This window comes from Platalea leucorodia, assembly GCF_965183815.1.
Source record: "Platalea leucorodia genome assembly, contig: HAP1_HAP1_SCAFFOLD_677, whole genome shotgun sequence".
Classification (NCBI taxonomy): Eukaryota; Metazoa; Chordata; class Aves; order Pelecaniformes; family Threskiornithidae; genus Platalea; species Platalea leucorodia.
The window spans coordinates 1-14,024 of record NW_028120969.1 but is presented as its reverse complement, the minus strand read 5'-3'; the positions used below and the strand labels follow the sequence as shown (position 1 = coordinate 14,024).

The 14,024-nt window shown below is 68.7% G+C and overlaps 1 protein-coding gene across 1 annotated transcript; it reads left to right on the top strand.

Annotated features, from left to right (window-relative positions):
- Positions 1 to 2,955: 2,955 nt before the first annotated feature.
- LOC309604350 (voltage-dependent calcium channel gamma-8 subunit-like) lies at positions 2,956 to 11,343 on the top strand (the record flags this gene model as incomplete). Its single annotated transcript, XM_082339297.1, is given in 5 exon segments — positions 2,956 to 3,212; positions 5,776 to 5,859; positions 8,057 to 8,197; positions 10,849 to 11,044; positions 11,046 to 11,343. Coding segments are annotated over 5 exon segments (976 nt in total), but the record flags the coding sequence as incomplete, so codon positions are not given.
- Positions 11,344 to 14,024: the final 2,681 nt, after the last annotated feature.

Genomic DNA, 14,024 nt, shown 5'->3' with positions numbered 1-14,024 from the left:
CAGAGAGGGGTCCTGAGGGGGTTTTGGGGGGGTCCTGGGGGTGTTGGGGTCCGGAGGGGGCCTGGGGGGGACCTGGGGAGTTTTGGGGGGTCGTGGGGGGTATTGGGGTCCGGGGGGGTCTTGGGAGGGGCTGGGGGCTTTTGGGGGGGTCCTGGGGGGTGTTGGGGTCCTGGGGGGGCCCTGAGGGTTTTGGGGGGGCCCTGGGGGGGTCTCGGGGAGCAGAGAAGGGCCCTGAGGGGGTTTTGGGGTACCCCGGGGGGCTGAGAGGGGCTGGTGGCAGTTTGGAGGCTTTGGGGGGGGGCTTTGGGGTCTCGGGGGGGGGGGAACCCTCGGCGGCTTTTGGGGGGCCCTGAAGGGTTGGGGGGGGCACAGCGAGGCCCTGGGGGCTTTTGGGGGGCCCTGGGGGGTCTTGGGGGACAGTGAAGGGTTTTGGGGGGTCGCTGGGGGCTTTGGGGGTGCCCGGGGGGTGTTGGGGGCCCTTGGGGGGGGCAGCAAGCTTTGATTGAGGCTTTTGGGGGGGTCCTGGGGGTTTTGGGGGGGTCCTGGGGGCTTTGGGGGGACAGGGAGTGGTTTTGGGGGGCCTGGGGAGGGTTGGGGGGGCTCAGGGAGGTTTTGGGGGGCTCTGGGGGTTTTGGGGGGGTCTTGGAGGGCAGAGAAGGGTGTTGGGGGGCTGTAGGAGCCGGGGGGGGGGGGGGCTGGAGCTTAGGGGGGACCCTGTGGGGTTTTGGGGGGCTGGGGGGGGAGGGTGGTTTTTGGGGGGCCCTGGGGGGGGCAGTGGGGGGAGATGGGGGCACCTGGGGGGGTGCAGTGCTTGGGGGGGGGGGGGACATTGCCCACCCCATTTTGGGGAGGGGGGGGGTCCTGGTTGGGGAGAGGGGCAGGGGGAACCCCCCCCCCCCCAACATGGCGGGGGGACCCGGGGGGACCACGTGCACACGCGTGTGCGCGGCGGTGGCCACCCACGCGCGTCGGCGCGCTCCCGCAGCCGCGCGCACGCTCCCACACGCGTGTGCGCGCTCCCGCAGCCACGTGCACGCTCCGACACGCGTCTGCAGGCTCCCGCATCCCTGTGCACGCTCCCACACGCGTGTGCGCGCTCCTGCATCCATGTGCACGCTCCGACACGCGTCTGCAGGCTCCTGCATCCCTGTGCACGCTCCGCCACGCATGTGCACGCTCCTGCATCCACGTGCACGCTCCGACACGCGTCTGCAGGCTCCCGCATCCCTGTGCACGCTCCCACACGTGTGTGCGCGCTCCCGCAGCCACGTGCACGCTCCGACACGCGTCTGCAGGCTCCCGCATCCCTGTGCACGCTCCCACACGCGTGTGCGCGCTCCTGCATCCATGTGCACGCTCCGACACGCGTCTGCAGGCTCCTGCATCCCTGTGCACGCTCCGCCACGCATGTGCACGCTCCTGCATCCACGTGCACGCTCCGACACGCGTCTGCAGGCTCCTGCATCCCTGTGCACGCTCCCACACGCGTGTGCGCGCTCCCGCAGCCACGTGCACACTCCGCCACGCATGTGCGCGCTCCCACATCCCTGTGCACGCTCCCACACGCGTGTGCGCGCTCCTGCATCCATGTGCACGCTCCGACACACGTGTGCGCGCTCCTGCATCCATGTGCACGCTCCCACACGCGTGTGCGCGCTCCTGCATCCACGTGCACGCTCCGACACACGTGTGCGCGCTCCCGCATCCACGTGCACGCTCCGACACGCGTGTGCACGCTCCTGCATCCATGTGCACGCTCCGCCACGCGTGTGCGCGCTCCCGCATCCATGTGCACGCTCCGACACACGTGTGCACGCTCTCACATCCACGTGCACGCTCCGCCACACATGTGCACGCTCCTGCATCCATGTGCACGCTCCGCCACGCGTGTGCGCGCTCCCGCATCCACGTGCACGCTCCGCCACGCATGTGCACGCTCCTGCATCCACGTGCACGCTCCGCCACGCGTGTGCGCGCTCCCGCATCCACGTGCGCGCTCCCAGATCCTCGTGTGCGGTGCCGTACGCGCGTGCGGGCACGCTTACCCACGCGTGCGCGTGGCCGCGCTCCCTCGCACGAGCGTGTCGGGCTTTACCCACCCGCGTCCACGCTCGGCCTTGCACACGCGGCCTCGCACACGCGTGTGCGCCGCCGCCGGGGGGGCGGCGGGGGGGGGGGGAGGGGATGGTGTCCATCCAGCCCGGGTGGGCGCAGCCTCGCCGGTGACTCACCCACCGGCGGGCGCCCGCGTCCCCGCACGCGCGCGTGACGCGCCGCCGTGAGTCAGCACGCGTGGCGGGGCGGCGCACACGCGTGTGGCGAGCAACGTGCGCGAGGGCTCGGACGACACCCACCCCACCCCCCCCCCCCCAATCCGTCCGTCCGTCCGCAACGGGGGGGGGGGGGGGGGACGCCACGATGCACGAGGCCCAGCGTCCTCGCGCGAGGCCCTCGTGCGAAGCCCTCGTGCGAGGCCCTCGTGCGAGGCCCTCGTGTGAGGCCGCCCCCCCCCTCCGTCTCCGCAGCTCGCTGGCCGTCACGGAGGAGCCGCCGGCGCCTGTCGACGTGCGAGGCCGCGGCCACGTCCCCCCCTCCATGGACTCGGCCCCGGGCGTCGCTCGCCCCCCCCCCGGGGCCCTGAGACGTGGCGGGGGGGGCAACCCCGGACGCTTGGGTCCCTTCCCAGCACCCCCGGGCCTCGGGGGGGGCGTAGGGATCCCAAAAGCGGCACCCCAACCCCTGGATCCCCTCCCCACCCCCCCCAACCCCCGGCGGGGTGTAAAGGGGTAAAATCCCGGGGGGTCCCAACCCCCCCCCCCCCCGGGTGCCCCCCACCGCCACCCCGCACCCTCCCCCCCCCCCCGCCTGGGTCCCCCCACCCCGTTTTGGGGGGGGGGTCGGGGTGCAGCCACCCACTTGGGTCCCGTCCCCCCCCCGGGCCGGGGTCCGGTTCAGGCTGGAGTCGCTCAAGCGTTGGAATGGGGAGGGGGTGGTTTGGTGCGAGAAGGGGGTGCAGGTGCTGCTCACCACGGTGGGCGCCTTCGCCGCCTTCGGCCTCATGACCATCGCCATCGGCACCGACTACTGGCTCTACGCCCGCGCCTTCATCTGCAACACCAGCAACATCTCCGGCGAGGACACGGCTCACCGCGACCGCCGCGATCCCGGCGGATTGACCCACTCCGGCCTTTGGCGCATCTGCTGCCTCGAAGGTGGGTGGTCGCGGCACTGCCGGGGGGGGGAAGCGCGCAGCGGCGTGGCAGCGTTGGGGAGGCTCGTGGCACTGTTGGGGGAAGCTCGCAGCAGCGTGGCACTGTTGGGGGAGGTTCGTGGCACTGTTGGGGGAAGCTCGCAGCAGCGTGGCATCATGGGGGAGGTTCGTGGCACTGCCGGGGGAAGCTCGCAGCAGCGTGGCATCGTTGGGGAGGCTCGTGGCACTGTCGGGGGAAGCTCGCAGCAGCATGGCATCATTGGGGAGGCTCGTGGCACTGCCATGGGAAGCTCACAGCAGCGTGGCATCATGGGGGAGGTTCAGGGCACTGTTGGGGGAAGCTCACAGCAGTGTGGCATCATGGGGGAGGTTCAGGGCACTGTTGGGGGAAGCTCGCAGCAGCGTGGCATCATGGGGGAGGTTCATGGCACTGTCGGGGGAAGCTCGCAGCAGCATGGCATCATTGGGGAGGCTCGTGGCACTGCCATGGGAAGCTCACAGCAGCGTGGCATCATGGGGGAGGTTCAGGGCACTGTTGGGGGAAGCTCACAGCAGTGTGGCATCATGGGGGAGGTTCGTGGCACTGCCGGGGGAAGCTCGCAGCAGCGTGGCATCATGGGGGAGGTTCGTGGCACTGTTGGGGGAAGCTCGCAGCAGCGTGGCATCGTTGGGGAGGCTCGTGGCACTGCCACGGGAAGCTCACAGCAGTGTGGCATCATGGGGGAGGTTCGTGGCACTGTCGGGGGAAGCTCACAGCAGCGTGGCATCGTTGGGGAGGCTCGTGGCACTGTTGGGGGAAGCTCGCAGCGCTGGGGGGGACCCGCGGTGGCGCGGTCGGAGGTGGCCCCTGGTGTCCCCTTCCCGTCCCCGTGATGTCCCCATCCCCCTCCCCCCCCGTGTCCCCCTCCCCCCCCGTGTCCCCATCCCCCCCGTGTCCCCCTCCCCCCTGTGTCCCTGTCCCCGTCCCCCCCGTGTCCCCGTCCCCGCCGTGTCCCCCTCCCCCCCGTGTCCCTGTCCCCGCCGTGTCCTTGTCCCCCTCCCCACCGTGTCCCCATGGTGTCCCCATCTCCATGGCGTCCCCATCCCTGTCCCCAAAATGTCCCCATCCCTGTCCTCGTGGCGTCCCTCTGATGTCCCCATCCCCCTGGTGTCCCCATCCCTGCGATGTCCCCATCCCCGTGATGTCCCCATCCCCGTGATGTCCCTGTCCCCGTGATGTCCCTGTCCCCATGGCGTCCCCATCCCCACGGCGTTCCCGTTCCCACAATGTCCCCATCCCTGTCCCCGCAGTGTCCCCATCCCCGTGGTGTCCCCGTCCCCACCGTGTCCCCATCCTCATCCCCGTGATGTCCCCATCCCTGTGGTGTCCCCGTCCCCACCGTGTCCCCATTGTCATTTCCAGCCCTGCAATGTCCCCATCCCTGCGGTGTCCCTGTCCCTGCGGTGTCCCCATCCCCGTGATGTCCCTGTCCCCGTGATGTCCCTGTCCCCATGGTGTCCCTGTCCCTGTGGTGTCCCTGTCCCAGCGATGTCCTGCCCCTGTCCCCACGGTGTCCCCATCCCCATCTCCATCCCCATGATGTTCCTGGCCCCGCAATGTCCCTGTCCCCACGGTGTCCCCATCCCCACAGTGTCCCCATCCCCATCCCCGTTGTGTCCCTATCCCCATGGTGTCCCCATCCCCATGGTGTCCCCGTCCCTGCAGTGTCCCCATCCCCATCCCCATGGTGTCCCCATCCCTGTGGTGTCCCCATCCCTGTCCCCACGGTGTCCCCATCCCCATCCCATCCCCAGGGTGTCCCCATCCCCATCGTGTCCCAGTCCCCACGGTGTCCCCATCCCCGTCCCCACAGTGTCCCCATTGCCATGGTGTCCCATCCCTGACCCCATCCCCATGGTGTCCCCGTCCCTGTGGTGTCCCCGTCCCCATGGTGTCCCCGTCCCCGTCCCCGTGGTGTCCCCATCCCCATGGTGTCCCCATCCCTGCGGTGTCCCCATCCCTGTCCCTGTCCCCATGGTGTCCCCATCCCCACGGTGTCCCCATCCCCACGGTGTCCCCGTCCCCATGGTGTCCCCATCCCCGCAGTGTCCCCATCCCTGTCCCCATGGTGTCCCCGTCCCTGCGGTGTCCCCATCCCTGTCCCTGTCCCCACGGTGTCCCCATCCCCGCAGTGTCCCCATCCCTGTCCCCATGGTGTCCCCATCCCTGTCCCCACGGTGTCCCCGTCCCTGCGGTGTCCCCATCCCTGTCCCTGTCCCCATGGTGTCCCTGTCCCCGTCGTGTCCCCGTCCCTGCGGTGTCCCCATCCCTGTCCCCGTCCCCGCGGTGTCCCCATCCCTGTCCCCATGGTGTCCCCATCCCTGTCCCCACGGTGTCCCCGTCCCTGCGGTGTCCCCATCCCTGTCCCTGTCCCCGTGGTGTCCCTGTCCCCGTGGTGTCCCCGTCCCTGCGGTGTCCCCATCCCTGTCCCCGTCCCCGCGGTGTCCCCATCCCTGTCCCCATGGTGTCCCCGTCCCCGCGGGGTCCCCGTGTCCCCGCGGCAGCCGTCCCCGTGTCCCCGCAGGCCTGAAGCGGGGGCTGTGCCTGAAGATCAACCACTTCCCCGAGGACATGGAGTACGACCACGACAGCGCCGAGTACCTGCTCCGTGAGTCGCCCCGGCAACCGCCCCGCCGTCACCACGGCAACCGCCCCGGCATCGCCCCGGCAACCGCCTTGGCATCACCCCGGCAACCGCCCTGCATCACCCTGGCAACCGCCCTGCATCACCCCGGCAACCACCCCGCTATCACCCTGGCAACCGCCCTGCATCACCCTGGCAACCGCCCTGCTATCGCCCCGGCAACCGCCCTGCCATCGCCCTGGCAACCGCCCTGCATCACCCTGGCAACCACCCCGCTATCGCCCCGGCAACCGCCCTGCTATCACCCTGGCAACCGCCCTGCATCACCCTGGCAACCGCCCCGCTATCACCCTGGCAACCGCCCTACCATCGCCCTGGCAACCGCCCTGCATCACCCTGGCAACCGCCCCGCTATCACCCTGGCAACCACCCTGCATCACCCTGGCAACCATCCCGCCATCGCCCCGGCAACCACCCCGCCATCGCCCTGGCAACCGCCTCGCCATCACCCCGGCAACCGCCTTGGCATCACCCCAGCGATGGCCCAGCGTTATCCCGGCATCGCCCCGGCAACCGCTGTGGTATTGCCATGGCAACCACCCTGGCATCGTCACGGCGATGCCTTGACAACCGGCTTGGCATCGCCCTGGCAACTGGGCTGTCATCATCCCAGTGATGCCCTGGCGTTGCCATGGTGATGCCCTGGCAACCGCCCTCGCGGCGTCCTGGCAACCGCCCTGGCAACCGCCTCAGCATCATCCTGGTGATGCCCTGGCGTTGCCCCGGCAACCGCCCTGGCATCACCCTGGCAACTGCCCCAGCTATGCCGTTCCCATGGCAACCGAGTCTCTAGCCACGCCCCCTAGCAACGGGGCTCCCATGGAACACCCCGCCCCCCCCATAGCAACCGGGCTCTCTTGGCAACAGGTCTCCTAGCAACGGGGATCCCATGGCAACGCCCCTCCCCTAGCAACAGGGATGCCGGGGGTCAGGGTTCTGCCTTCTGATTGGCTGCTGGCCTCAGAGCGGTGGAGGGGGGCTGCGTTCTGATTGGCTGCTTTGCTAGGAAGCCTGCCCTGCTGATTGGCTGATGGTCTAACTCCAGCGAGCACATGCCCGGTTCTGATTGGCTGTGGCTCCGGGCAGGGGGGTTGCCCTGGGGTTTGATTGGTTGGAGGTGCAGGGCACCCTGTGCCCCTATTGGCTGCTGGTGTCAATGGACCTGGAGATCCTGTGCTCTGATTGGCTGCTTCCCTCCCCCCCAAGAAATTCTCCTTTCCAATTGGCTTCTGGTCTCAGAGCCACAGGAGCCTCTGTGCTCTGATTGGCTCCTGACTGGAGTCCTCCTTTCTCCTCATTGGTTCCCCCTCTCAAAGATCTCTCTTCTGATTGGCTAATGCCTTTAAGGGCTCCCTTTGGCTGGGGGCTGATGGATCCCTATGGGGCTCGCGGGCTCTGATTGGCCGCAGCCTGGGGAGCTCCCATTGGCTGGTGCAGGTGGATCTCAGCCTATCTGTGGGCTCTGATTGGCTGGGGGCTGATGGATCCCAGGGTGCTCGTGGGCTCTGATTGGCTGCCAGCCTGGAGGGCTCCCATTGGTCAGGGCTGAGAGATCCCACACTATTTGTGAGCTCTGATTGGCCGGCTACCTTACAGATTCCTATTGGCTGGGGCTGACAGATCCCATGCCATTCATGCGCTCTGATTGGCCACCAACCCAGGGGCTCCCATTGGCCAGGGCTAACAGATCCCACGCTATTCATGCGCTCTGATTGGTCGCCAGCCCTGGGGCTCCCATTGGCCGGGGCTGATAGATCCCCATGCTATTCATGCGCTCTGATTGGCCATCTACTTGATGAGCCGCCATTGGCTGGGGCTGACAGATCCCACGCTATTCATGCGCTCTGATTGGTTGCCAGCCCTGGGGCTGACAGATCCCCATGCTATTCATGTGCTCTGATTGGTCGCCAGCCCTGGGGCTCCCATTGTCTGGGGCTGACAGATCCCCATGCTATTCGTGAGCTCTGATTGGCCATCTACCTCCTAGTCTCCCATTGGCCGGGGCTAACAGATCCCCCACTACCCCTGAGCTCTGATTGGCCATCTACCTCCTAGTCTCCCATTGGCCGGGGCTAATGGAGCCACGATTCGTGGGCTCCGATTGGCCGCCAGCCCCGGGGCTCCCATTGGCCGGCTCTAACGAGGGGGCGGGGTCCCGCAGGGGTGGTCCGGGCCTCCAGCATCTTCCCGATCCTGAGCGCCGTCCTGCTGCTGCTGGGGGGGGTCTGCGTGGCCGCCAGCCGCCTGCGCCGCGCCCGCACCAGCCTCGTCCTGGGCGCCGGCATCCTCTTCGTCGCCGCCGGTCAGTGGGGGGGGGGGGGGTCCCTGGGATCCCTGGGGCCCCCGATCCCAGCCAGGACCCCTCGGGGGTGAGGGAGGGTCCCCTGGATCCCAGGGAGGGGCCCTTGGGGAGGGGGTGCCCCCCGAGATCCCAGCGAGGATCCCTGGAGGGGTCCCTAGATCCCAGCGAGGATCCCTGGGGGTGTCCCTAGATCCCAGCGAGGATCCCTGGAGGGGTAGGGGTCCCCCACAGCCCAGGGGGATCCCTTGAGGAGGGGTCCCCGATCCCAGCCAGGACCCCTCGGGGGTGAGGGAGCGTCCCCTGGATCCCAGGGAGGGGCCCTTGGGGAGGGGGTGCCCCCCGAGATCCCAGCGAGGATCCCTGGAGGGGTCCCTAGGTCCCAGTGAAGATCCCTGGAGGGGTCCCTAGATCCCAGCGAGGATCCCTGGGGGTGTCCCTAGATCCCAGTGAGGATCCCTGGAGGGGTAGGGGTCCCCCACAGCCCAGGGGGATCCCTTGAGGAGGGGTCCCCGATCCCAGCCAGGACCCCTCGGGGGTGAGGGAGGGTCCCCTGGATCCCAGGGAGGGGCCCTTGGGGAGGGGGTCCCCCCCGAGATCCCAGGGAGGATCCCTGGAGGGGTTCCGAGATCCCAGCGAGGATCCCTGGGGGTGTCCCTAGATCCTAGCGAGGATCCCTGGAGGGGTAGGGGTTCCCCACAGCCCAGGGGGATCCCTTGAGGAGGGGTCCCCGATCCCAGCCAGGACCCCTCGGGGGTGAGGGAGGGTCCCCTGGATCCCAGGGAGGGGCCCTTGGGGAGGGGGTGCCCCCCGAGATCCCAGCGAGGATCCCTGGAGGGGTCCCTAGATCCCAGCGAGGATCCCTGGGGGGGGGTGGGAGGGTCCCCTAGATCCCAGGGGGATCCCTTGGGGGGGGTCCCCCACATCCCAAGGGGATTCCTTGGGGAGGGGGTCCCCAATCCCAGCCAAGATCCCTTAGGGGGAGGGAGGGGGTCCCCTAGATCCCAGGAGGATCCCTGGGGGAGATAGGGGGGGTCCCCTAGATCCCGGGGGGGGGGTGTGTCCCCTCAATCCCAGAATCCACTGGGGGGGCCCAATCTCTGCCTGGGGGGGGGGTGCTGCTGGGGGGGGGGGGGGTGTCCCCGATCCTGGGAGGATCCCGGGAAGGGGGGGGGGCGGGGGGTCCCCTGGATCGCGGGAGGAGCCAATGGGGGGCTGCAGCCCTGAATGGGCCCCGTGGCACCTGCCTGTCCCCTGCCTGTCCCCTGCCTGTCCCCTCTCCCCTGCCTGTCCCCTGCCCATTCCCTGCCTGTCCCCTGTCCCCTGCCTGTCCCTTGCCTGTCCCTGGTTCCCTGCCCGTTCCCTGCCTATCCCCTGTCCCCTGCCTGTCCCCTGCCTGTCCCCTGTCCCCTGCCCGTCCCTGGTCCCCTGCCCATTCCCTGCCTGTCCCTTGTCCCTTTTCCTTCGTCCCCTGTCCTCCATCCCTTGTCCCCTGCCTGTCCCTTGACCTGTCCCGTGTCCCTGGTCCCCTGTCCTTTGTCACCTGCCTGTCCCTTGTCCCCTTGTCCCCTGTCCTTCATCCCTTGTCCCTGTCCCCTGTCCTCCATCCCCTTGTCCCTTGTCCCATCCCATGTCCCCTGTCCTCCATCCCCTTGTCCCTTGTCCCATCCCATGTCCCTTGTCCCCTGTCCTTCATCCCTTGTCCCTGTCCCTTGTCCTCCATCCCTTGTCCCTTGTCCCATCCCATGTCCCCTGCCCTCCATCCCTTGTCCCTTGTCCCCTGCCTGTCCCCTGTCCCTCATCCCCTTGTCCCTTGTCCTGTCCCATGTCCCCTGTCCTCCATCCCTTGTCCCCTGTCCAATGTCCCCTGCCCTTCATCCCTTGTCCCCCCCCTTGTCCCTTGTCCTTCATCCCTTGCCCCTGCCTGTCCCTTGTCCCCTTGTCCCCTGTCCTCCATCCCTTGCCTGTCCCTTGTCCCTTCCCATGTCCCCTGTCCTCCATCCCTTGTCCCCTGCCTGTCCCGTGTCCCTGGTCCCCTGTCCTTTGTCACCTGCCTGTCCCTTGTCCCCTTGTCCCCTGTCCTTCATCCCTTGTCCCTTGCCTGTCCTCCATCCCATGTCCCTTGTCCCATCCCATGTCCCCTGTCCTCCATCCCTTGTCCCATGTCCCCCGTCCCATGTCCCTTGTCCCATCCCATGTCCCCTGTCCTCCATCCCTTGTCCCACGTCCCCCGTCCCATGTCCCTTGTCCCATCCCATGTCCCCTGTCCTTCATCCCTTGTCCCCTGCCTGTCCCTCATCCCCTTGTCCCCTGCCTGTCCCATGTCCCCCGTCCTCCATCCCATGTCCCTTGTCCCATCCCATGTCCCCTGTCCTTCATCCCTTGTCCCTTGCCTGTCCTCCATCCCTTGTCCCTTTTCCCATCCCATGTCCCCTGTCCTCCATCCCTTGTCCCTTGTCCCCTGTCCTCCATCCTCCATCCCTTGTCCCTTGTCCCATGTCCCCTGTCCTCCATCCCTTGTCCCCTGTCCCCTGCCCTCCATCCCTTGTCCCTTGTCCCTTTTCCCATCCCATGCCCCCCGTCCTCCATCCCTTGTCCCCTGCCCGTCCCCCATCCCCTTGTCCCTTGTCCCCCCCCCTCCTTGTCCCCCCCAGGCCTCAGCAACATCATCGGGGTGATCGTCTACATCTCGGCCAACGCGGGGGACCCGGGGACGAAGAGGGACGAGGACAAGAAGAGCCATTACTCCTACGGCTGGTCCTTCTACTTCGGGGGGCTCTCCTTCATCCTGGCCGAGGCCATCGGGGTCCTGGCCGTCAACCTCTACATCGAACGGCACCGCAAAGCCCGGGGGGGACCCGGGGGGGGGCCGGGACCCCCCCCACCCCCTCCGCCCCCCCCGGGTCCCCCCCGGTCCCCGGCCTCGGCCTCGCCGTCGGTCTCGTTCCAGTTCTCGTTCCAGCGAACCGGGGCGTTCGCGGGATGCTTCCCCTCCCCCTCCGCCCCCCCTTCCCCCACCCGGGAAATCGGGGGGGGTCGGGGGGGGGGCCCCCCCGGCCGATATCTCCATGTACACCCTCTCTCGGGAGGGACCCCCCCGGGCCTCCCCCCCCCGGCACCCCCGGACCCCCATTTTTGCAATTGCATAATGCCTTTGGGAAGGACCCCCCCCGGGGGGCCCCCCGACAGCGCCTCGGGGACCAGCACCCTCAACCGCAAGACCACCCCCGTCTAGGGGCACCCCGGGGCCCCCCCGGACCCCCAGGGACCCCCAGGGACCCCCAGGGACCCCCCAGACCCCCCCCCCCTCGGGGACCAGCACCCTCAACCGCAAGACCACCCCCGTCTAGGGGCACCCCGGGCCCCCCCAGACCCCCAGGGACCCCCTAGAACCCTCTGGGGACCCCCCAGACCCCCCCTCGGGGACCAGCACCCTCAACCGCCAGACCACCCCCATCTAGGGGCACCCCGGGACCCCCTGGGACTCCCCAGACCCCCCCGAGACCCCCTGGGCACCCCCAGACCCCCCAAGCCCCCCTGGGACCCCCTGGGCACCCCCAGACCCCCCTGGGACCCCCCCCCCCCGGCACCCCCCAACCCCCCCCCCGGACCCCCTGGGCACCCCCAGACCCCCCTCCAGGTCCCCAAAACCATCGTCTCTTTGGGGAGGGGGGTCCCCCAAAACCGCCATCTATTGGGGGGGTCCCCCAAACCCACCGTCTCTTTGGGGGGGGGTCCCCAAGACCACCATTTCTTGGGGGCCCCCCAAAACCGCTGTCCCTTGGGGGGGCCCCCCCGAAGCCACCATCTCTTTTGGGGGGGGGGTCCCCAAATCCGCCATCACATTTGCCCCCCCCCCCCCGCTCCTTTTTGGGGGGTCCCCAGGGCCCCCCCCCCCTCGCCCCCACCCAGCCCTGGGGGGTCCCTGTGCCTTAGGGGGGGGGCTGGGGGCGATATGGACCAGTTCCCTGGCCGATATGGGACCAGTAACGCCCAGTCCTGTGGGTACTGTCAGACCAGTATGGCCCAGTTTGCGCGACAGTGTCAGACCAGTATGGCCCAGTTCCCTGGGCAATATTAGACCAGTACAGCCCAGTTTGCTCAACAGCATCGGACCAGTACAGTCCAGTTCCCTGGGTAGTGTTGAACCAGTATGGCCCAGTTCCCTGAGCTATATCAGACCAGTATGGCCCAGTTCCCTGGGCAGTATTAGACCAGTACAGCCCAGTTAGCTCAACAGTATTGGACCAGTACAGCCCAGTTTCCCTGGGCAGTGTCAGACCAGTATGGCCCAGTTCCCTGGGCAGTATTAGACCAGTACAGCCCAGTTAGCTCAACAGTATTGGACCAGTACAGCCCAGTTCCCTGGGCAGCATTGGACCAGTACAGCCCAGTCTCCAGGCAGTGCCGTGCCAATAGCTCCCAGTTCACCCAGTGCTCCCAGTATCCCCCAGTGCCCTGGGCCGGCTGCAGAGCTGGGCTCTCCCATGCAGTCTCAGCCCAGTTGCTCCCAGTAACCACCCAGTTGCTCCCAGTCCCCCCTCCAGTCACTCCCAGTGTCCCCCAGTCGCTCCCAGTTCCCCCCCCCCCAGTCACTCCCAGTGCCCCCCAGTCACTCCCAGTCTCCCCTGATTGGTCCCAGTTCCCCCTGCCATCGCTCCCAGTTGCTCCCAGTCACTCCCAGTGCCCCCCGCCCGGCCCCATTAACGAATGTAGATTAATTGGGGAGGGGGGGGGGCCGGGATCATTGGGAGCCCCCCCATGTGCAGCGCCGGGTGCCCCAGGCCCCGCCCCCTGTATAGCCCCGCCCCTTGTACAGCCCCGCCCTCGCAGGCCCCGCCCCTTTCCCCACAGGCCCCGCCCCCTGTACAGCGCCGGGCGCCCCCCCCCCTCCCCCCCCTTGCATGGATTTTTACGGAAATTTCGCTCTTTAAAATAAAATGGAGTCTCTGGAGGTGGCGCGGGGGGGACACGGGGACACGGGGGGACACGGGGGGACACGGGGACATGGGGGGACCTGGGGGGACCTGGGGGGACAGGGGGACACGGGGACATGGGGGGACACGGGGACATGGGGGGACCTGGGGGGACCTGGGGGGACAGGGGGACACGGGGACATGGGGAGACACGGGGACATGGGGACATGGGGGGACACGGGGGGACCTGGGGGGACAGGGGGGACACGGGGACACGGGGGGACACAGGGACGTGGGGACATGGGGGGACACGGGGGATGTGGGGGGGACACAGGGGGACATGGGGGGACACGGGGACCTGGGGGGACCTGGGGGGACTGGGGGGACACGGGGACACGGGGACACGGGGGGACACAGGGGGACACGGGGACATGGGGGGACATGGGGGATGTGGGAGGACACGGGGGGACACAGGGGGACACGGGGACATGGGGGGACATGGGGGATGTGGGGGGGACACGGGGGGACACAGGGGGACACGGGGACATGGGGACATGGGGGGACACGGGGACACGGGGGGACATGGGGACAGGGGGACCCCCATCTTCTTGGGGACAGGGGGGGACAGGGGGACATGGGGGACAGGGGGACATGGGAGGACATGGGGACACAGGGGACCTGGGGGGGGACAGGGACACGGGGGACATGGGGACACGGGGGTACACGGGGGGACGGGGGGGGGACCTGGGGGACACGGGGGGGGACATGGGGGGGACATGGGGGGGACACAGGGACAGGGGGACCCCCATCTTCTCGGGGATGGGGGGGGGACACAGGGGGACATGGGGGACACGGGGGACATGGGGGGGGACGGGGGGACAGGGGGGACACGGGGAACATGGGGGGGACACGGG